Source organism: Zingiber officinale, chromosome 7A (genome assembly GCF_018446385.1).
Source record: "Zingiber officinale cultivar Zhangliang chromosome 7A, Zo_v1.1, whole genome shotgun sequence".
NCBI classification, from domain to species: domain Eukaryota; kingdom Viridiplantae; phylum Streptophyta; class Magnoliopsida; order Zingiberales; family Zingiberaceae; genus Zingiber; species Zingiber officinale.
In genome coordinates this window covers 119,683,138-119,706,362 of record NC_055998.1, presented here as the reverse complement: position 1 = coordinate 119,706,362, position 23,225 = coordinate 119,683,138, and the positions used below count along the sequence as shown (strand labels likewise).

Below are 23,225 nucleotides of genomic sequence, written 5' to 3'. Positions count from 1 at the left end.
CGAAAGTCGTAATTTCAAAATTTTTTTTTTTAATATTTGTTAACATTATTAATATTAATTTGAACTTGTAAAACGACCATTTAATCGAACGACTGTTGATATTATTATAGTCGTTTGTACGTTTAAAAGGTTTTTCCGGTTCAAGTCCATTGTGGTAAACCGAATCAGATTGAGCAGCCGGTTCTCTGTGGTAATCCGGCCTAAATCGAGTTCCGGTTCAATTAGATTGCGGTGAATCGAGTCAAATCGCTCATCGCCTTCTCAGCCTCTTCACCAAAATACTAATTAACTCAAAAAGAGGAGGGAGGAAGCGCTTCCTCTCCGACGATCTTCCGTTATCTCGATCCTTCTCTTTCCCATTCGCATCGTCTCGATCTCTACCCTTCTCTCTTTAATTCATCTCTCGATCCTGTTTGCTTGTTCTATCACTTCTCCGTTGTTCGATGGCTGAATTCCCGGCATAGGGGTCTCGGGAATGGGTTGCAACGCCAGGTTTGAATCCTCGCCTCGGCCTCCGCCTCAGATCCGCTTCTGATCCGAGAAGATCCCGGGTTACTTGCGCCAATAGTATGGCGGGCGCCGTCTCGGCGCTGTTCCTCCTCGACATCAAGGGCCGCGTCCTCATCTGGCGGGACTACCGCGGGGACGTCTCTGCGGTACAGGCAGAGCGGTTTTTCACCAAGCTCATCGAGAAGGAGGTGATTCACTTCTTCTGTAGGCTACTGCCCCTACCTCCGTCTAGACTCGTTGCCAAACACCAGATTTGTCTTGTCTTGTTCATTTTTGGGCGCAGAGGGTGGAATCTGAGCTCCTACTTTTTCGCGACAGGTGGATCCGGAGTCGCACTCGCCGGTGGCGATCGATGACGGGATCAGTTATATGTTCATCCAACACAGTAATGTCTTCCTGATGACTGCTGCGAGACAGAATTGCAATGCTGCCAGTATTCTTCTTTTCCTGCATCGCGTCGTTGATGTGAGCATTCCTTAGCACTGATATTATTTGCTGCACCAGGAACGGCTTTTGTTATTTAGTTTCGTTATTGTGCTTCTCGATCTAGGTATTTAAACACTATTTCGAGGAGCTGGAGGAAGAGTCCTTGAGAGATAATTTTGTCGTTGTGGTGAGTGGAAATTTACAAACTATCTTCTGCTTCTTGGTCTCTGGCGTACCTACATAATGTAATTCAGATCAAATCTTGGTTGTTGCTGTACTTGCTCTTTAGTTTCATATTCTACTGTCTTGAAATTGAACTACTGGCTAATATGGACAGTACGAATTACTTGATGAGATGATGGACTTTGGGTACCCTCAATACACAGAAGCTAAGATTCTTAGTGAGTTCATTAAGACAGATGCATATAGGATGGAAGTGGCACAGAGACCTCCAATGGCTGTCACAAATGCAGTGTCATGGCGTAGTGAAGGGATACGGTATAAGAAAAATGAAGTAGGTTAAGTCTTCGGTCATTGCAGATTCTGCCAATCACTGATTATCTAATTATCCTCATGAAAAGATACGGTGGCATTCTTTATCTCACAGGTGTTCTTGGATGTGATTGAAAGTGTTAATATACTTGTTAACAGCAATGGACAGATTATCCGTTCTGATGTTGTTGGGGCATTGAAAATGAGAACATACTTGAGGTGAATTTCTTTGTTGTTTTTTCTTTTTTCATTTCATTCAGATTATGCTCTATGGATTCTTCAGTTATTTTGAGATCTCCTTTTTAAGTCATCCTCAAGCTTATCCTCACTTTTATTTGTTTGTTGTTTTTTCTTTACTATTTATGCTATTGTTTTTGGTTTGTCATTTTAAAACAAACCTTCTAAGAACAAAAACAATGATGATACTTGTTATTTTTAACAGTGCAATGCACCGTCATCACTAACCTTTATTCAGTCAACTCTGTGTATATATAATCACTTAGGTTTGACCTAAGCAGAAAAGTTTTCTATGTTGGTTTCTATTGAACCTTTTCTTCTTGTTCCTAAATAAAGTTGCAGCGAGTTACTCATCTGAGTGCTATTTTTTTGTGCTTATGAGAATTAGAAATTGCAATGACATAGTAATTTTAAGATGCTAGATGCTTCTAGGCCTCAATCCTTGGATTGTGTGAGGCATTAGGTGCTCATTGGGAAGTACTCTGTATACTGCCCAAATATCCATATAAAAATATAATTAATAAACCAAAGTTCACCATCACTAGATATGAAGAATTACAACAACAGCACTATTAATTGACTTTTACTAAATAATTTTGTTATTCTGGCATGATCAATGACAAACCTTTGTTGCTGGCTTTGGGGGATGTAATTACTTGACACTATCAAAGATAATTTATAAGTTGAAAATATTACTGATTATTATAATTGCTAAACAAAAAAAATAACCTCTCAGGAAAGCTCCTCTCTTTGGAGTTGATTACCACCATTTGACAAAACTGTGAGGTGTGTAGATTAGTTGTAAGTGAAAGGCTAATACATTGATGTTGTTTAGTCTTAGATGTGTAAATTCTCCATCAGTTTTGATCAGGTTATGCTAGAATCAGTTGTACTGTGCATCTCTCCGTAGGGGCTCATAAGCCCTATGCTCAGTTCTGTGTTGGGATCCAACTTGAGTTCATCTTAAGTATGTTACAATGTGCAATTTCTAAAAATGATAGTAGATAAATCATAGGTGGTCCTACTTATGTCTAGCATATGTCTAACTTGTGTCAGGAAATGAAACACACCAATTCAGTTGCATTGGTCATCAAATATTTAAATTTACTATTAGTGAACACATGCAGAGGTATCAACTATTGAAGACACCAAGGGTGTCTGCAAAATTACCATTAGCCATAGTTTTGAGTCTGCTGGGAGGATAGGCTAAGTTGAATTTGAATAGGTTAAGGACAGTATGTTAACTTGAGATATTTGATATTGAAACTTGTTCGTCTACAAACTCATGAATTAGGAAAGAATGATAAAATACAATTTTGTTGGCAAGATATTGACCTAGATAGGCCTAGAGTGTACTAATCCATTTGACAGATTGATACATTGAGGTGATCTCTCAGCTAGTCCAGTCAGATCCTTTGTACTGCCAAATGTTGTAACAAAAGTATAAAAATTAGTTGAAGAGCTTAGGTTAATACTTCATTACTACCGTCTAAATTACTAGGTTATGTCTTGCCATTAAGGTAGAGGAAAGTTCTTCCCTTTGTCTTCATGTGTTGCACGATGAAGAATGCATGGAACAGGAATCTTTTTACGCAACAGAAAGAGCAGTCACTTATCATGGATATCAAGCATATAGCTTTCTTTAGAGTTATGTTATATAAGATCTAATGTATATACAAAAAATAACCTTAAGTTATTATGTATGAGTGGTAAAACATCTGGCAAATTGTTTATAATTTATTTAATATATCTGTTAAAATGTGTCAGAGAGATTTCTCTAAATTTGGGACTTATCCTAATATGTAAACTTGTGAAAAACTACAAGACAACCATATTAAATAAGATGTGACTTATTTACATGAATAAAGTACTAGGTGAAATATTAAACAAAACAATAGTGGAGTAAAAGTACACCAAAATATATGTATTTAATCACAGCAGTTAGTATGAAAAATGCTGCACATTTACAAATTACATGATCATGTATGTTATATCATTTAATTTCATTATATTAATAGTAAATTGTAACTCCTTGTGATATACTATGATCACAAACATTCAAAGGAAACAATATTTAAAATCATTTGATAAATTTTGTTGCGTCTATGTTTCTGGACAATATAAAAGTAGTTCATGTGGTGAGTGAAACGTAGAATATTTGAGAAATTTGACTCCAAATAACAGATCATGCCCATTTTATGCAGTGGAATGCCTGAATGTAAACTTGGGCTCAATGATCGGGTACTTTTGGAAGCTCAAGGACAGACAACTAAAGGAAAAGCTATCGATTTAGATGATATAAAATTTCACCAGTAAGCTGGTCTTTTCATTCTCTTGTACTCTCTTTCTTTACCCTCTTTTTTCTTTTTCCGAGGGGACCTTTTGACTCTTCGGCTGCATGTCAAGCTAATGTTTGTCGATTACTGATACCTTATCATTTAAGGTGTGTCCGATTGGCACGGTTTGAGAATGACAGGACAATATCATTCATACCACCAGATGGGGCTTTTGACCTAATGACATACAGACTTAGCACTCAGGTCCACATTTTTGTTTTGTTGCATGAAGCTAAATTCTGAATGTTTACACATTTATGCCTTCTTCGCCGGATGTTATTTACCTTGTGTACTTGTCATCACTATCATTCAGGTAAAGCCTCCAATCTGGGTGGAAGCTCAAGTCGAGAAGCACTCAAGAAGTCGCATAGAGATAACAATTAAGGCAAGAAGTCAGTTTAAGGAAAGAAGGTACTAGCCCACTTCCCTTTTAAATTGTCATGGACCAAGACACCTATTTCACTTGTATCATGACATCCTCTTCTGAATAGCGTTTGTCATCATTTCCTTATCATATTAGCACTGCAACAAATGTGGAAATTGAGCTGCCTGTACCTTCAGATGCCACCAATCCGAACATCCGAACATCCATGGGTTCTGCTTCATATGCTCCTGAGAATGATGCACTGGTCTGGAAAATAAAATCTTTTCCCGGAGGCAAGGTTTGAGGCAGTTATTTTTGGATATGTCAAATGATCTCTCAAATTTTTGTGAACTTGATAATACACCTATTGACATTTGTGCTCTTCTCGGCACTTAGGAGTACATGTGTAGGGCAGAATTCAATCTTCCCAGTATAACTGCTGAAGATGCGACTTCAGAGAAAAAGGCTCCCATTCGTGTGAAGTTTGAGATCCCTTATTTCACAATCTCCGGGATACAGGTACTTCTCTACTTAACAACTTTTTCTGGGCTATATAATCTTAATGGGTCATGCCATCATGCATCAATTGCTCAGGTTCGCTATCTGAAAATTATCGAAAAGAGCGCATACCAAGCCCTTCCCTGGGTGAGATACATCACAAGGGCGGGTGAATACGAACTGAGACTCATCTAAAGACACTTACATGCTATTTGGCTCTTGAGGACAATATCAAAAACACGAAGATTTCAAGATTATATCTTCGACTCTCATGAACTCTGTAGATTTATCAATCATTGTTCTATGTGTGTAATGCGGTGCTCAATCAGCAATTTTGTTTTTGTCGCACTTATTTCTAGCATCTCTATTCAAAATCGCTAGTTTTTTTCCCCCTTAAGATAATTTATTGATAGCTTGAGAACAGTTGTTGCTTGTTCTTTAATGAAGATGCAGGAGAGATGAAACGTAATATTTAGAATTACAAGAATGTACATCAAACGAACAAATGGACCTGGAAGAAGACACAGCAATATATGGCACAGATGCAACGTTCAATTATTGTATCGATGTGATGTCACTTGAGCAGGTGATATTCTCCACCTGCATCCATGTCTTCCGAGAAAGGGGCGGACTTGGATGGCCCACAAAACATGCCTCCCCATTCGGGGAAATAGATGGAGGCTATTGGCAGAGTGCAAGCGAGGATCATCACGCCCATCAGCGAGATGCCCGTTTCTTTAGAATATTTATTGCCTGAGAAGAACAACAGCTGAGTTACCACTGCCCCTAATGCTCCTCCGCTTCCTGTCATCCCGGCGATCACTCCCAGAGACCTGTCATCGCGGAAAGATCAGATTTTGATGTTCAATTAGGCGCCAAAATCGAATCTTTGCAGTGATTCGTGGAATTGGATTGGAGTAGTTGTACCTCTTGGAGACGAAGGGCACGACGCCGAAGGTGAGGCCGGAGGCGGCCTGCGCGAAGAAGGCGAACCCGCACATGACGGCGCCGGCGGCGGGGAGAGACTTCATCCTCCCCAGCAGCACGCAGAAGAGACCTCCGGTCGTCTGCACCGCCCAAAGCCCCCAGAGTCGCCCTCGCATGCCGAAGCGGCTACCCAGCTCGTCGGAGAGAACGCCTCCTGCCGGCCGCGAGATGACGTTGGCCATCCCGAAGCACGCCGCCACCATCCCTGCTGTTTGCAACTCCAGCCCGAATCGGCCGTAGAAGTACTCCGCCACCACGTTCTCCATCGCCAGCTCGACCCCGTAGCAGTAACCGTAGGTCAGCGCCAACACCCAGCCACGGTAGTTGCCGAGTCCCTCCCGCAGCACCACCCAGATCGACGGCCTCTGGTTATTCAGCTTGAGCTCTTGCTTTCGGACCGAGGCGATATTGCCGTCCGGCAGGTCCTGGCCGAACACCAGAACCGCGAGCGCGGCGATAACTTGCAGCGTGGCGGGGATGAGGAAGGCGGCGCGCCAGGCGAAGGAAGGGCTGCCACTGAGGCGGAGGAGGGCGGCGTAGGCAAGCGGCATGAGGAACTGGGCGGCGCCGCTCCCGGCGTTTGCCCAGCCCGCCGAGATGCCGTTGGCTCGGCCGACGACGCGCGACGCGAACATAGAGCTCATCCAGTACTGATTAGCGACAAAGTTGGCGAGGGACAGACCGCCCACGAAGCGGAGGAGGAGGAAAGCGGAGGGAGAGGAGGAGAAAGCGGCGAAGGCATAAATGGCAGGGGCAGTGAGGAGCGCAAGGGCGACGGAGGCGACGCGGGGGCCGAGGAGGTCGCAGGCCGATCCCATGGCGAACCGCGCGAAGATGGTGCCGGTTACGGACACCACGCCGGCGTGGGCGACGTCTAAGGAGGAAAGGCCGAGGTGGAGACGGAGTACGGGGAGCAGCGGCGGCGCGGCGAAGGCAGAGAAGAAACAGGCGAAGAGGGAGAACCAGGCAAGGTGGAAGGCGCGCATGTGGGGGCCCGCCGCCGAGAGCAAGCAGAGCTCTGTAGCCCGGTGCTCCTCGTCCACCGGAAGCTCGCACTCAGAAGAGGCCTCGCTGTCTTCTTGCATGGCTCTCGTCGCTGTGGCTGTCGTCGCTGTGGCTGTCGTCGCTGGGAGGTAGAGGATGGTGGTGCAGGGGAGAGACGGATCGAGTGTGTATAAATGGGCGACGGTGTCACTGTGAATGATTCACTGGAATGGCGACGTTGTGGTTCCATGGAAGAAGAAGAAGAAGCAGAAGAGGAACGACGAGGCGTGGCGTCGCAGCCCGACCTCTCGAGGCTTTTGGCCTTTGGAGACGATCTCGTGGCCTCAAAGAGAAAGAGGGTGGCGGACGAAAGCGAAGGGGGGTGTGACAGCTGCTGACGTGGAGAATTCTGAGGTGCAGCTTCGCCGCCGTTGATTTGTTTCCGCAGCAGAAAATTCAGTTAATTTTTTCGACCACTCAAAGAAAAATCAGTTTTTTTAATAATTCAGATGTTCGATTAATTCTGATTAATTAATTATTTTTTAAAATATTTTACTATTATATCACATCCCATATGTAAGAAAATATAATTTATTCGATAAGATTCTATTTGGTCCAAAATCTAAAGGTTTTTTTTTCAGTACTTTCTATTTCAAGTATAAAATACATGCGTAATTGAAGGAATCTCAAAGTATCTTTGTAATTAAAAAACTTTTAAAATTATAGTAAATTTTCCTTCAAATCACAACGACATAATATTTTAATAATAGAATTGTTAGCAAATTCGATATTAATAAATTTTAAGCCGTTTTAAAAAGTTAATAAACCTTGAAAATATTTTTAAAATTAAGTCTCTAAACTATATACCATTTCAAATTATACCATGCTAAATAGAAAAATAAATAAGATGGAAATTAAAGAGATCAATCATTGTGATTCAAATTGGTCCAATTGGGTTGATCAATCAATAATTAGGGACAGGCAATTTGTCCCGTCTTTGTCAAGATCAGACCCCAAACCGGACCCAATTGAAATTGTCGCATCTGGCATTCAAGCGAGCAAAGGTTTCATGATCTAAAGCACCAAACCGGGCTGATCTATCAGGAATTTGGACTCATGATGATCTTTTAGCCTTGTTCAAAGAACTATGATGAGATTCAAATACTTGAACGATCAATGTCAAGAAAAAAGTTGCAGATCAAATCTGAGCTACAACGAACTGGAACTCCGAAGCTAATTTGTGTTTCTGAATAAATAATCTACAAAATGTTGGCAGAAAAGGTCGAGGAAGAAAGGTTTGTCAGAGTGTCCCTCACACAGTTGATGGTGCATGACTCCACGTGAGACCAATTTTGAATGCATTATTACTCTCCGCGTTTGATGCAACCACTCCCATCTCACTCTACTGCATGCTTGATGCCTCACTCATCATTTATCTTTTGGAGTAAAAAAGTAATTATATTTATTTTAAAATATTTTTATAGTCTATTTTTGATGATAAAAGATAAATATATTTGTTCCAGCTCGCCGTCAATTTATCTCAGATGTAATACAGAGAAAGTAAATTATGGACGATTATTAATTTTTAGAATAGTGATTAATATATAAGGGAGATTTATTTTTAAATTATAAGAAGGATGATAAATTATAAGATTAATTTATAATTAACCGTTCAAGTGAGTAGGGAATGGGTAAGAAATTAATGTCATACCTTGTGGTAATAAATCAGTCACCCCTCCGTTCACCGCAGAGGGTTTAAGTAGGGTGAGAGAGGGGAATCAAATTCAATGAATTAATTGCAGTTGCAGTGAGAGACAGAGGAGTAGGCCCACCACACTACTGTTCCCTCCGTCCTTCTTTGCTCTTCTCTCGCTCGCATCAAGGCTCCGCCACGTCCGGAGAAAGAAGTGCCGGGGGGAGAGAGGGAGGTGCCCATTGTTGCGGAGATGGGGTGGAACAGGGGAGCTTTGTCTCTGTGGTTGCCTCCCCTGCTTACCTGGATGGCCGCCGCCTCTCTGCTCCCCGAGGTGCTGTCTCAGGTGAGCTTCTTGAAGGCTCCGCCGGCGTTCTCCCCGTCGCCCGAGGCTGCATTTCAGTTCGAGGCGAGGGAGGGGAGTGATGGTGGTGAGTCATGCGGTTCCAACTGCAGTTTTGTCTGCAAGGTATTGACTTAACTCCATGAATCTGTAAATTATTTATGAACTGCAAGGTATAAATTTAACTCCAGGTCTGTAAATTAGCTGTTTCTTTTACTATTTTAGTGCTTAATTTTAGATTATTTGTTTGTGTATCCACTTGAAAACATCTCGAACTACTTGTATCAGCAAATGAAGGGCCAAATACGGTCTTAACAACAAATGGTTGAAATGCTGACAATTTGTAATAGATTTTTTGTTCTTATTTTGGAGAACAATTTAAGAAAATGCTTGCTAGTTGCTAGATTGAAATTACAGTCACATTAGCTCTATCTCTTTGCTCCTAGTCCTTAGATGCTGGGTTTGATCAGAAGGAGTTTGTGCTATATCATAGACAATATAGTTTCCTTGTATCGAGAAGGATGCATTTTTCATTGATGAAGATGTGTCTCTACTTCAATGTAGATACTTAAAGGTTGTCTAAAAGAAAACACAGGGTTTGGGGGATAGGAATGTTTTAGGATTATTATCTTCACAACAGACTGCAAACTATTGTTTCTTCACGGTGTCAATATTGAGTTCAATTTTGTGTTCCTTGAATTGATAGGTCATTATTTCTTTCCTATTTCCAAAAAGAAATGTGACTTCTATGCATGCAGTTCCTTATAATTCCTGAATGTTGATTTGTTCAGCACTTGGATGTTGCTATACATTGTCAACATTTGGATTTCTGATCAAGAGGATGTAAGTTTGACATTGAGGTCATGCACCCGAAATAAATTTTCAAAGGTTTTTTTAAGGAAATCAAAGATTGTGAATGGAGATGTTCCAGTATTATGAACTGATTGGTAGATAGTTATGCATGCTCCTAGATATAATCATACATCATTGGTGATGTTAGAGAAATTAATTGCACATATTGCTCTTTTTAGTCTACAAATATTGAGTTCAATTTTATGATTAGAGTTGAGCTAAAATCAAAATCATGTTTTTTCTCTCTAAATAATCCATTTAACTCCAAAGCAAAAGTTGTATGCAAGAGAATGCGGAGAAAAGCTTTAAAAGCTAAAATTGTTTAAGTAGAAGAAAAACTAAATATATGAAATGTAGTCTCAAGAATGAGGAAAAAATTGATAGGATAGTTAATATGGATGGACATAAAATCATTGTAGGTAAGGGTTTAGGTATCTTGGATATTGATAAAAAAAATGTAGAAATAATAATGCTGCATTTCGACTATGCTGCTTGGCACAATACTAGAATTGAATCCATGGTTTAAGAAACAAAACCTAGTGATGATGTTGATATTTGATTAATCATAATGCCCAATAAGTTTAGTAAAAAACCTCAAAAAAAATCTTAATGATTTACAGAAGTAGGGGCATCAGTTTAATTTGAGCCCATTAAAAATTGACTTCATTTTTGGGTTGTGATTCTTCTTTTCATCAAAATCCAAATTTTATTATTGCAATATCTTTTTGTCTCATGAATGCACAATGGAAATTCTAAAGTATCCAGTAGCTTGCTTTATGAGATAAGTACATAACTTTTTTATCAGATTTTCTGCAGCGAATAACATGATAATAATGTTCACATTTTCATACCATAAGACCACATCATGCTTACACCAAATTTATCATTTCTGTATTTTAATTTACAAATAGTGAGCTCAAATACAACTCATTGAAGTATGACAAGCAATCTTTAAAAGAAGTTACATATTCCATTGATACTTGTTTCTTAATCTGTTTGTTTGAGCAGTTGGATAACTACACTTCATCTTCCTGTAAGTCGAAAAAAGTTTCATACTCAGGCCTGCTTGATGGAAATCATATGTTTGAGGTCTGCGTCAGTGCTTCTCGAAGAGTTCGCTGTGCTAGCTATTACTGGACTGTTGGTTAAGAAACTTCCCTTGCTTTCTTTGTTGTCTTGAAACATTTTGCTAATTTTAACATGGTATGATTTTGTTGTTTCTATATTATCTTTGCCTTGCACTTTTGATTTGAGATCTTAGTATGACATGCTACTAGCATCACTATTTTATATAATAGGTGTCAATATAGAGTTCTAATTTTCCTTGGTATTGTCTAAGAGCATTATGGATAAACCAAAACTTGTTAGCTTTTGGCATATGGGCTACTAGTCCAATATATTATGAAAAAATACCTCAAAATGATACGAATACGGATTAGGTTATTAACTCTCATGACAACAAGGTACTACAGAAAATTATCTACTTGACAACCATTCACAGGGTTGTATCTTCAACTTAATTAAGCTCTAGAAATATTTGTGATTGTTTATGCTTGACCATGTTCTGCTTTCGAAACCAAATGCCTTGTTAATCCTAACTGTGTTGTCCTTTCACTGCAGATACGATTTCCCCTACTGCCCACCTTTCGGCTGCATCATCTTTCACAAATGCTCTAAATATGTCTGTAAATGTTTCTTTCAGTGAACCATGCACTGGTGGAGGTGGATTTAGATGCACCCCTAGCTATTGCAGTGTGAGTATGCAGAAAACTTAATTCTTTTGCTTGACTGCCAGAATGTTTTGTTGGGACCTTTGACACCAGCTAGAGGGGGGTGAATAGACGGCCACCCACTTTGTTCGCTTTCCTACACTCGTTAGCACAGCGGAATACAAAACAAGTAGAAAGCTAATCCTAGAATAAAATAAAGACACAAAGAAAACAAACAAATACTAACACGCTCGTTTAACGTGATTCGGAGATAAAGCTCATACTCTACGGTGTGTCCATAAGGTAACGATCCCTATCCGTCGGTGGATTAGTCCCCGAAATTCCGGCTAGCTCAAGACTCCTTATTGGTGGAGAAACTTCACCGCAACCTCGATTAAGAGCACTTGGATCATGAGAGCTTGGAGACTCTAATTAGGGGTTAACCACCTCTAATTTCGTCACCCAAGTCAGTCATCCCAAGCTCCAGTATATAGAGCTTGGGGAAAAATATCCAAGCTATTTTCTCACTACCAGTCGACTGTTAAAGTCACCAGTCGACTGGCCTATGTGGAAAATCAATCGTCACACCCTAATGACTCGATACCAGTCGATTGGTGTCAGGACTAGTCAACTGGTCCACTTCGATTGAGAGAACAGAAACATTCTATTCTCGACTGGTACTGACAGTCGACTGGACCAGTCGACAGATGAACATACTAGTCGACCCTAGGCTGAGCAAACAGAAGCTCACACTTGTTATTTCACAACCACCAGTCGACTAGGACATATACCAGTCGACTGGTAAACCCTAACATTAGGGTTTTTATCCCGAGTACAATCACTCAACACTCGTCTTCGCTCGCACAACTTGACCTTGCCTTCTAGCCTCCTCCATCAACCTTGCGTCCCTCAGATGCTTCCTCATCCTTCACGCTTTGCCTTCAAGAGTTTCATTCTGTCTTGTGGGTTTTTCATTGCCAAGATGCTCCTCACCTCTAGGACTTCAGCCTTGCCAAGAACTCCTCGCTCCGGGATTTCATCTTTGCCAAGTCACACTTGGACTTATGTTGCCAAGACTACACATTTGAACTTACACCACCAAGACTCCCACTTGGACTTCTTCTTTACCAAGATCACACTTGGACTTTCCTTTGCCAAGTTACACTTAGACTTTGCCTTTGCACTTGCACATTCATAAGCGCATATTAAATACAACAATAACCTAACTTGAACCTTTGCCCAAACATCAAAGCCTAGGGTCACACTGATTACTCCAATAATCTCCCCTTTTTTGATGTTTGGTAATCCGTTTAAGTTACGGAAACATATAATGCAATAACATGCAAATAAATATGCAATCTACTCATGCATATATCATGGAACCTAATCTTAGGCTCCCCCTTCACCTAACCTTCCCTTAAGCTAGGATTTATTGTAAAGATATTTAGGTTTCCCACTTAAACCTAAACTTCTCCCCCTTTGCCATACATAAAAAGAGCTCTAATAATAGTCCAATTATTTGACTTTTTAAACTCTAATGACCACAATTATTATGTATTAATCCCCCATAATATTATATACATGTATACCATCATTTTGGTCATTTCCTAATGTTGAAAACCGTTTCAGACTGTATCAATTGACTTCCCTATGCCCCAGACGACTGCTCTCATCAAAATAACCTCACAGAACCATTCTGTGTTCGATGATTACCAGTCGATTGGTCTTTGATAGTAGTTGATTGGTATAAATTTCATTCCAAAATGCATTTCCATAGACCTTTACAAATTTTCAAATTTTGTGGAGATGTCTGTTTTACTATTGTCTACTTGGAAAAAGTATATTTAAAAATATATTTATCACGGATCCTAAGATTGACATAAAACCCAAAACTATCTAAATGCTTCAATTGTATCTTGACCTAAAGTCCTAGTTTTGGCTTTCTCTTGATGTATCTGCCCATACTAAATTATAATGCATTCCTAGCATTAGTTTATATGACATTTATATATCTAAAACCAATTTCCATGCAATAGGAATCTCATTTTATATTTTCATGCATGAATCACATCCCAAATGTGCTAACCAACTAGATTAGAGACACTAGTCCATCTCTAACCCCTTTGACACATTCCATGACCCATCTAAAATTCCAAGCAAAGTCCACTTGAGATCCATTGACCATGGGCCCCAACATGACTCTTTGAGCTCCCCCTAGAGCTCTTAACATTAACCATCTCCCTAGGTGACTTATCTAAAAATACGAGGCCACAATGGTGCACCTCGGGTGATGATTTGTCAACCCATTTGACCTTCTTCTTCTTCTCAACCTTAGACTTTTCCTTGTCTTTGGTTGATCTCTCATTGTCCTTAAATGGCTTTCCCTTACCATTTCTTGACCTCTTCTTGTTACAGTCATATGCCACCCTAGCATATGACTCTTCTCTAGCCTTAGAGGATTCTCCCTTGTCATTTACACTTGCAATCATTGCATGTGATCTTATTTTGTCCTTAGGGAAATCTACTATGACATACCCGCTAAAGTGCTCCATGGGTAACTTCCCCTTACCCTTGTTTGATGAAGACCGATATCCCAAACGGATCTATCACCATTTGGCTTTGACTACCCACCGTCATACCTAATCCCTTAGATCCAATATTGAATCTCTCAAGCCTATCAAACTTTCCCCTTAAAGCTTGATTCTCCACTTCTAGGTTTCTAATCCTAGAATTAACTTGTCCACCATGGACAATCTTAGACCTACCCTTCCTAGGCATGTGTCTCCCCTTGTTGGAATTATCACCTAGGTTTTCCACCACCTTCCTCTCCTTAGGCTTAGTGGATGGTTTTTTGTTAGGTCAAACCTTAGAGTACGATTTCCTATAGTTATCCACCTTGTTAACCTTATTCCTATCATTATACTTGAATCCATAATTATGCATGGGTAAATAACCTACATTGTTATCTCTAGCATGCATGTCCCTAAAATTTGAATTAATATTAGAATTAAAGATCAAGTTAGGAATTACCTTCCTACCTACCATTGGAGCTCCCCCTTGACACGAGCATCCACATGGCTTCATTCTCCTCCATTGCTTCAATCGCTCCATCTTCATAAGCGCTTCCTTCCTTGGGTACTTTGTGTGGTAATGTCCCCTTTCACCACACGTGAAGCAAATGATGTGTCACCTTTTCTTCTTGGCACCATCCTTCCTACAATCCACATTAGATTTTAAATGAACTCTAGCGGGTTTAGGATTTACCTACTTTACCTTATAGTACACCTACTCTTGTAGTATCCTATTTTTCCACACTCAAAGCACTTGATGTGGTTCTTCCCACTCTTCCCAGTAGATGAGGTTGAGGTTTAAATTTCTAAGACTTCTTCCTCACTTGTCTTGGACTCTTCTTCCTCACTTAAAGATGTGAATTGTTCCACATCTTCCTATTTGAATGTTGAGCTTGTCTCCACATCCGATTGGTCCTTCTCCTCCTCTTGGACCAATGGGCCCTTCTCCTTGGGCTCCTCCACTTCTTGTGCTTGTGTAGGATCTTCATGAAGAGCAATCACTTTGCTCCATGACTCATGAGCACACTTGTACTCACCTACACGCGACATAATATTAGAAGGTAATAAATTCAATACAATTCTAATTACCTTCTTGTCCGCCTCCGATTGTAGCCTTTACTTCTCGGTCCAATTCCGTGACTAGAGGCGCTTCCCCTTCTTGTACATTGGAGCTTCGAAAGGAACTTCCAATGTGGTCCAATGGTCCCAATCCATTTGGAACCAAGTCTCCAAACGCTTTCTCCAATACTCGAAATCTTCTCGATTGTATGGAGGTGGGATTCAGATATCTCATCCTAATGGTCCTTTCGCCTCCATCTTCTTCCTCTAGCACATGCTCCTATAGGCAGTTAGCCCTCAAGAGCGCTCCTTGCGCTGATAATAATTGTTGGGACCTTTGACACCAACTAGAGGGGGTAAATAGACGGTCACCCACTTCGTTCGCTTTTCTACACTCGTTAGCACAGCGGAATACAAAACAACAAGTAGAAAGGTAACCCAAAAACAATAAAGACAAGAAGAAAACAAACAAGCCCTAACACGTTCGTTTAATGTGGTTCGGAGATAAAGCTCCTACTCTACGGCATATCCGTAAGATGAACGATCTCTATCCGTCGATGAATTAGTCCCCGGAACTCCGGCTAGCTCAAGCCTCCTTGTCAGTGGAGAAACCTCACCGCAACCTCGATCAAGAGCACTTGGATCACGAGAACTTGGAGACTCTAATTAGGGGTTAACCTCTTCTAATTTCGTCACCCAAACCAGCCATCCCAAGGTCTATTATATAGAGCTTGGGGGAAAACATTCAAGCTATTTTCTCGCTACCAGTCGACTGCTAAAGTCACCAGTCGACTGGCCTATGTGGAAAATCAATCATTACACCCTAACGACTCGATACCAGTCAACTAGTGTCATGACCAGTTGACTGGTCCACTTCGGGTGAAAGAACAGAAATATTTTATTCTCTCCCAGTTGACTGGGACTAGTTGATTGATGAACATACCAATCGACTGGTTACCATAGACTGAGCAAACAGAAACTCACACTTGTTGTTTCACACCCACTAGTTGATTGGGACATATACCAGTCACTAGTAAACCCTAACATTAGGGTTTTTACCCGAGTACAAGCACTCAACACTCGTCCTCGCCCACACAACTTGACCTTGCTTTCTAGTCTCCTCCATCAGCCTTGCGTCCCTCATATTCTTCCCCATCCTTCGCGCTTTGCCTTCAAGAGTTTCCTTCGGTCTTGTCCTTGTTGTTGGGTCTTTTATTGCCAAGATGCTCCTCACTTCTAGGACTTCAACCTTGCCAAGAACTCCTCTCTCCGGGATTTCATCTTTGTCAAGTCACACTTGGACTTACACCACCAAGACTCCCACTTGGACTTCTTCTTTACCAAGATCACACTTGGGCTTTTCTTTGCCAAGATCACACTTGGACTTTGCCTTTGTACCTGCATACTCACAAGCGCATATCAAATACAACAATAACTTAACTTAAATATTTGCCCGAAAGTCAAAACTTAGGGTCACATTGGTTGCTCCAACATGGTTCTCCCTTTTATATCCATTATAAGCAGTTTGTGTTCTCACACATGATTGAGAATCCCTTCCCCTTTCTCCTGTTTATTCACAATGTTTGTTTCACCAAACAACATCTTATCTGACTTGCATGTGCATAATTTTTAGTCAATGCTTACCCAATGTTCTTAATTTAAAATATTTCTTCCTATATCATTCCATGAGTATTAAGCTTTACGATTTTCCCATTTATGTTTTCATTTCTTTGTTTTCCTCCCTTGTTTCTTCCTTCTTAAATAGATTTTCTACTTTCTTATAGCTTCTTGTTTATGGAGCTGGATATGTGATACCATCTACCCTTACGGTTATTCTCCCTGAACAAGAATATGCCCTTGTGGTGGCTATATCAGCTGATGTTCAGTATGGTCGCTTGGTACTAGTAATGGATAGGGGCTTTTGCAAGGATGTTTCAGGGAACACGTTCAAACGAACATCAAATTCAAGTTTCATTGTTCATTTTGGTACGTTGCCTACTTCATCTGATTGTGCTTTCATTCTTAGAGAATTTTATTGAAAATCACGTGTAACAATACATATAAGACAACAATATAGAAGGTATACAATTGAACATGCACTAAACAAGTGTTTAAATTAACCCTTATAAATCGTCATACCACAAATCTTGCCTTATTAAACTTATTTAACCATTTCACAATCACAAGAGTTAATTTTAACTGTAGGAAAAAATATATTTAACAAACCTCACTATTTGAGAAGGGACTAGGATAAGTGTAACTGAGGATTTTACTTGGTTTGGTTTGTCGACATGGACTGCATATGCACCATCTAGACTGCTTGGTTCTTCATATTGAAGCCAATCGCATTAGAGCGCATACACTAAATCATTTTTAAATTTACAGATAGAAGGAGTGTGCTCATGAGCTTGGAAACTGGCATTCCAAAGAAGATACTTCAACTTAAGGGCGAGATTAGAACAGCAGAGGCTACAAACATTGCGAAGGACTTGAGAGTTTATCTATCTTTCTCAGAACCAGTTCTTAATTCATCAGAAGAACTTCTAGGTATTCTTCATACAAGTAATGGTTTACTTGTTCCTACAAATAGGAGTACACATGGAAATCGCCGCTTTGGCTACATAGTAAGGAATTTTGAACACACACCATTCCTTTTGTTATCATGTACAATGTACCCGGTGTTTGTTTCACTGAAATTAAATTCACATGTTTGTTTCTTCTAGGCACAAAATATCCCAAGTATGGCTGTTATTACTGTACTTTGTGATACAAGCAAAATAATCAGTAGGCAAGGGACTCCAGTTTCTCCATCAGATCCAATCACTTTCCTTTATGGTATTCTCTCTTCTCGAAGGAGCATTTATATATCAAATCTTTCAGCTACGATAATCCACCCTGGATAACATATAATCTACAATTCTAGGAGGTTAAAATTTAGGTCAATAGGTCTACAAGGACCAGAATGACATCCCTGAATTTGTCAGCAACTTAAATATAGTTCAAGCATCTGAATGTCCATGTTCAGAAATGTTTTGATTGGTGATATTTCAATCCTAAATTATAGTTTGTATGGCTTAATCTTCCGGATTAATTATAGGAAAAAGATGAGACAATCATTAATCCTTGGAAAAACCACAGACACCTTGTCTACATAATTCAACTTATGGCCTGCTTGGTCCACTTAGTCTTCCATTTTCATGATACATGAGTTCCACTGAATAAGCACCTAACTTTAAACTGCTTAGTTCCTTATCGGACTGAAATCCTGTTTGTAATAGAAGTTTCAAACAATCTCAAGTTATTATCGTTTCTCAATGATTTTTTTGAAGTTTTTCTTCGAGAAATTTGAAAATTCATTTCATATTGACTGCATTTTTCTTATACATTTATTTTTGATCCTTAAAAAAAAGATGATCAAAGGCCTTCTGTGAAGTTGAGCACAACTTCCAACATGAGGAATAGACGACATAAAATACCAGTGCTGATAAGGTTCATGAAGGCTGTCTTTGAGTTCAACTCATCATCTTTAATGATTTCTGGAGGACGTGTGCGGAGGTAGAGTTTTCACTTCTAGTGAGTTCATGTCATGTAGTTTTTTAACCTATCATCCTCTGATTTAAATTATACAATTGTTCATTAACTTAACTACTGACAAATTTCCTTTGTCATGTGTTTAGCTTCCATGAAATAACAAAGAGCATGTACATAATTGAAATACATGCTGAGGATAGCATTGTGTCTGTGGAAGTTCCAGAGAACACAACTGTAGATATAGCTGGAAACAAGAACCTACAATCTAACATTCTACAAGTGAAACATTGTAAGTCTTGTCTTTGTCTATCGAAATTTGTCTTATTCTATCAATCTGAATTGCATACGACTTCACTTATTGTGCCTCCTTCCTAAACTGCAATAGATGATAGGTAAATCTATCATTCTTTGGATGTTACCCAAAATCTTGGAAGAAATAGTAAATAAATCTCCTACCATTTGTACTTATAATGTATATTGTATGTTACCAGGAGATTCTTGAAGGAACCAAGTGCCTGCATATTTGAGATGACAAATAATGGACACACTCAGTTAACATGAGATAGGCTCAAATACTCAACAAGAATATGATTGGACAAAGTTGACACAAATAGGATTTTTTACAGAAATAATTAATCTCTAAGGAACATAACTAGTTAACTACCTTTACATCATACAGTTTCTCTTAAGAATATTAACTGATTTTACATCATTAAAGAAACATATTTTGTAACAGCTTGTATCATTTGATAATGATTACTCATATCAAATGACATGACACTATTAGGAACGTGGACTGTAATAGCATATCAGTAAAAACTATATAAGGTTAATATTTGTAAAGTTACTAATTTCATTGAAGCTCCAATAAGTTTGACCTCACCTACTTCTTGTTTTACAAGCTACAAAAGTAAAATTCTAAGCAATTTCTTAGTTATGTACCTTTCTGATATCATACTTCAATTCTTACCTTGCTGAACATTTAACTATGAATGTGATCGCATGACATTTTTTTTTAAAGTATCTTAATTTCTTTACATGGCAGATTCCATGCCCACAATATCATCATTGGTTTCCATAGTTGCTACAATTGCGGTAGCATTGACATCAATGTTTGCATCACTGCTTACGGTATCTACTTCAAGTTTGATATCTTCTGGGGCAATTTCTAGACAGAAATCATATCTTGTTTCTGAACCCTCAAGAAATCTTATGGTACAGTATTGAAAATCACTGAAACTACAAATTTACATGCTTTCAGTTTCTTTTTGCTTTCTTTGATGTAATACACTAAGTTACATACACTACAATCCTTGACTTTCTACGTCTTTTTGTGCTCATATCAGTACCTGTTTTATTGCCTTAAAACTCTAATGAACAAATAGCTTTTTTTATGAAGTGAATCGATCAGCTCATTCTGTTCCCTGGGAGAGTAATTAACATGTATACAATATTATTCTTACATTTTCTTGATAAGTTTGGGAAGCACTCTCTTGCTCATGGAACTCACTTTTGGCAAACATAATAAAAAGAGGTAATTGCTATTAGAATGTGAGAAATAGGCTATCTTCATGATAGATTCACGGGTCAAATATGATATTCCATTTGCTACTTTATTGTTCTTTTGTTCGGGAGCTGTATTAGTCTTTTTCTTCTCAGTGCTTATAAACATTTTTTGTTCATTAATTGCCCGGTAGACACTCTGTCTTCTGTTTTGCAAAAGAAGAAATATATATGTTATTGACATTTTACAGGATGATGATTGTCTATATTTCACTTTCTACAGAGAATTTTGTGCCATATCCAGGTCTTTGCCTTATCAAGATGGCTGGTAATAGGCATGCCCATAGAGTATTATGAATTTTCTATCGGTATAGAGTGGAGTATACCATACATGAGTCTTCCATGGGAAACAGGCTCCAATTCACTTTTTGAAGACCCAACATTTGCGTTTGGAACTTATTCCGGAGTACGGGAAAGAAGGATGTTGGAAACTTTTAGATCCCCATCAGTGTCACCCCTGATACCGGAGATGGACCCTTTGACACCCGGGAAGCCACTTACTGCTGGTGAATATTTCTCATTTCTTGAGGTTAGATTTTTATTTTTGGAATATAGCAACCATTGTATTCTCAGAGGATTGATTCTCACTTGCAATATGCAGAATCAAAACATGAAACCTGAAGCTGAATTCATTATGATTTCACGAAACTCAGATAGGTAGGTCAATCACGAGAGAAATGCTGTGTTTCCTAACAGAATCCTCCATTCTCAGCTATTACTAGTAGTCATTTGAACACATCTTCAATCAATTCAAATGAATATATAATCCTAACCCTGCTTTGTTTCCATAGATGGGAGTACTTTGCTAGAAACATGTTCTGGTTAGCTGTTCTAGGTGGCGGGTTGATCTTGCTCCATGTCACAATTCTTGGCATTTTAAAGTTGAAGAGGAAGATCTCGGAAAAGCAAAAGGAGTTCGGAGCCCTTGTGTTCCCAAGATTTGAAATATCCTTGATATTGCTTGCATTGCCATGCATATGCCAGGCATCTGCTTCAATAATCAGAGGTAACTCCAAACTGGATCAGTATCAAGATGTATCTTCTTCAGTAGACATGCTTTCAATAATTACCAATTCGACTGAACTTTTATTTAGCATTTCTAGTTAAATTTTAAATCTGATCTTGCCTCTTTCCTCCCAAAACCCCACCTTCGATCCTTACCCATGTCGGAAACATACTCAATTTGAAACATAAAAGATCTCTTGATCTCTTGGATGCTACCCAAAGATTTGTTTGGTTATTCCATCATTGGGTCGTGGTGTCTCTAAGAGTTGTTTTTGGAACCTTGCACAACTAGGCTGAATCAAACTCTTCGACAATAACTTCTTATTGGACTTTCTTCTTTTCATTGAAACAGGGAGAACAATCGCAAGCCTAGTTGTTGGAATAATACTCTTGGGCATCTCCACGTCTATCCTTATCTCCCTGATTTTGTTCCTGTCACTCGGTATCGCAATGGGCAAGCTTCTCCAGTACAAAGAAGTCCATCAAGAGGGACAGGAGTTCCATTGGTATCAGGAGCTCATTCGCGTAATCCTGGGTCCTGGGAAAAGAGGTCTATGGTCATGGAAGAATAAACAAGACTCGATTAATCGAATGAAATTTGGTCCATTGTTTGAGGATCTCCGAGGACCACCAAAATACATGCTAACACAAATTTCAGGCAGGAGGGGGGATGAAGCTAAACGCGATGACCAAATCATTGTGTCTGAAGATGAAAATGAAGATTCAGAAGCCCCCTTTATTGAGAAGCTCTTCGGCATCCTCAGAATTTACTACACAGTTGTGGAATTGGTTAAACGCGTCTCTCTCGGAATTCTAGCTGGTGCATACTCATCAAGTAGGCCTTCAAGGACACCCACTTTGATCATTTTGTCCATCACCTCTTTCCAGCTCCTTTTCCTCGCCTCGAAGAAACCATTCATCAAAAAGAAAGTGCAGTTTACAGAGATCATCTCAGTTGCTAGTGAAGTCGGTTTGTTTGCGGCTTGTCTAGTTCTACGCGAGAAGGAACTTTCCGATGTCAATGAGAAGAGAATAGGACTGTTTATGCTGTCTATGTTTATAATCATGCTCACTCCACAACTGATCAACGAATGGCACGCATTGTATCGACAAGTTGTTCGACTGAGACTGACTGGGGGAACATTCTCTTCAGGGCTAAAGAGGGCTATTGGTGGAATTATTCTACTTGTTCTACCTCCAAGCTGGATGACACAACTGACCGAGCAACTAGCATCCAGCCAAGAGGAAGGGGACAGTGGAAGTACAATGTCTCCAAGAGGTCGAGCCCAAAGAGCTTCGGGTACAAGCGAAAGATCATGGCCGTTACAACTGAGAGAACTTGCTAGAGCTAGTTTCAGTAGAGAAGCAGCAGGACCACCTAATGATCCTTCAAGTAGCACATACCAATTGACTCGATTTTGGACTGGAAAAAGAAGCGGAAGCTCTTCCTTGACATCATCATCTGACTTCAAGTCGAAGTCGAAAGAGCTGTACAAAGATTTGGAGGCAATTTTCTCATCCAAATGATTGGTTAGTCTGTAGATTGATTCATTGGTATCTTCCAGTTATGGCTTGAGATTCATTCCACCATGATATTTGAAGTGGGTGCAGAGTCCAAAGAAGTGATTGCTTTATCTCACAAAGCTAAACATATCGCACCTGGAGATTTACTGGTTTGAATCATATGCCATGTCGACAATTGTAACTTTTAGGATCTTGTTGCACTTCTTTAACATGTAAATGAAATGTGTTTTATCATCAGAGATCTCAGAGACCACTCATCATTGTTATGATTGTTAGATCATGAGGGATAACACACCCATGTTTTAGCCTTAAGCATCGTAATTTTCTTTATGTTGTTTGTCCTTTATGTTGTAATTTTCTTTATATTGTTTTAGTCTAAAAGAGTATATTGTAAACTGACTTCAATATTTAAAAATATTTAAAGAATATTATTAAAAAATAAAATAATTTTATTAGAATATTTTAAAAATCTCCTAAATATTTTTGATAGTTACAAAGATTTAGATGTACTATAAGCCAGCATTGAACTAGATAATCATTGA

General features: G+C 39.4%; 3 protein-coding genes across 4 annotated transcripts; 2 read left to right on the top strand and 1 right to left on the bottom strand.

Moving 5' to 3' along the window:
* Positions 1-257: 257 nt before the first annotated feature.
* On the top strand, positions 258-5,215 carry LOC122002232 (AP-1 complex subunit mu-2-like). Of its 2 annotated transcripts, XM_042557335.1 has the most exons (11): positions 259-698; positions 829-975; positions 1,061-1,123; positions 1,274-1,450; positions 1,544-1,647; positions 3,870-3,977; positions 4,109-4,205; positions 4,315-4,412; positions 4,522-4,663; positions 4,762-4,884; positions 4,960-5,215. In XM_042557335.1, exons 1-11 carry the CDS (start codon positions 570-572, stop codon positions 5,056-5,058), a joined length of 1,287 nt encoding a protein of 428 aa, XP_042413269.1. In that variant the 5' UTR covers positions 259-569; the 3' UTR covers positions 5,059-5,215. The 2 variants fall into 2 exon arrangements, with proteins under 2 accessions (XP_042413268.1, XP_042413269.1); XM_042557334.1 differs by having other exon boundaries at positions 258-698; positions 4,762-5,215.
* A 96-nt stretch (positions 5,216-5,311) lies between these two features.
* On the bottom strand, positions 5,312-7,237 carry LOC122002230 (high-affinity nitrate transporter 2.3-like). Its single transcript, XM_042557333.1, has 2 exons — positions 5,791-7,237; positions 5,312-5,696 (listed from the first exon to the last, which is right to left on the bottom strand). Exons 1-2 carry the CDS (start codon positions 6,933-6,935, stop codon positions 5,438-5,440), a joined length of 1,404 nt encoding a protein of 467 aa, XP_042413267.1. The 5' UTR covers positions 6,936-7,237; the 3' UTR covers positions 5,312-5,437.
* A 1,389-nt stretch (positions 7,238-8,626) lies between these two features.
* On the top strand, positions 8,627-23,024 carry LOC122002229. The gene is made up of 13 exons (XM_042557332.1): positions 8,627-8,996; positions 10,731-10,866; positions 11,343-11,476; positions 16,845-17,046; positions 17,446-17,684; positions 17,784-17,895; positions 18,471-18,615; positions 18,738-18,880; positions 19,637-19,806; positions 20,378-20,683; positions 20,756-20,811; positions 20,946-21,160; positions 21,512-23,024. Exons 1-13 carry the CDS (start codon positions 8,781-8,783, stop codon positions 22,684-22,686), a joined length of 3,249 nt encoding a protein of 1,082 aa, XP_042413266.1. The 5' UTR covers positions 8,627-8,780; the 3' UTR covers positions 22,687-23,024.
* The last annotated feature ends 201 nt before the right edge of the window (positions 23,025-23,225 follow it).

Excerpts from the sequence above, each read along its gene's own strand:
- LOC122002232 (XM_042557334.1), top strand. The coding sequence starts at position 570 with ATGGCGGGCGCCGTCTCGGCGCTGTTCCTCCTCGACATCAAGGGCCGC. Across the intron at positions 1,648-3,869 it reads AAAATGAGAACATACTTGAG|TGGAATGCCTGAATGTAAAC; the intron begins GTGAATTTCTTT and ends CATTTTATGCAG. Across the intron at positions 4,206-4,314 it reads CATACAGACTTAGCACTCAG|GTAAAGCCTCCAATCTGGGT; the intron begins GTCCACATTTTT and ends ACTATCATTCAG.
- LOC122002230 (XM_042557333.1), bottom strand. The coding sequence starts at position 6,935 with ATGCAAGAAGACAGCGAGGCCTCTTCTGAGTGCGAGCTTCCGGTGGAC. Across the intron at positions 5,697-5,790 it reads GTGCCCTTCGTCTCCAAGAG|GTCTCTGGGAGTGATCGCCG; the intron begins GTACAACTACTC and ends CCGCGATGACAG.
- LOC122002229 (XM_042557332.1), top strand. The coding sequence starts at position 8,781 with ATGGGGTGGAACAGGGGAGCTTTGTCTCTGTGGTTGCCTCCCCTGCTT. Across the intron at positions 17,896-18,470 it reads TCCAATCACTTTCCTTTATG|ATGATCAAAGGCCTTCTGTG; the intron begins GTATTCTCTCTT and ends CTTAAAAAAAAG. Across the intron at positions 19,807-20,377 it reads AACCCTCAAGAAATCTTATG|AGAATTTTGTGCCATATCCA; the intron begins GTACAGTATTGA and ends CACTTTCTACAG.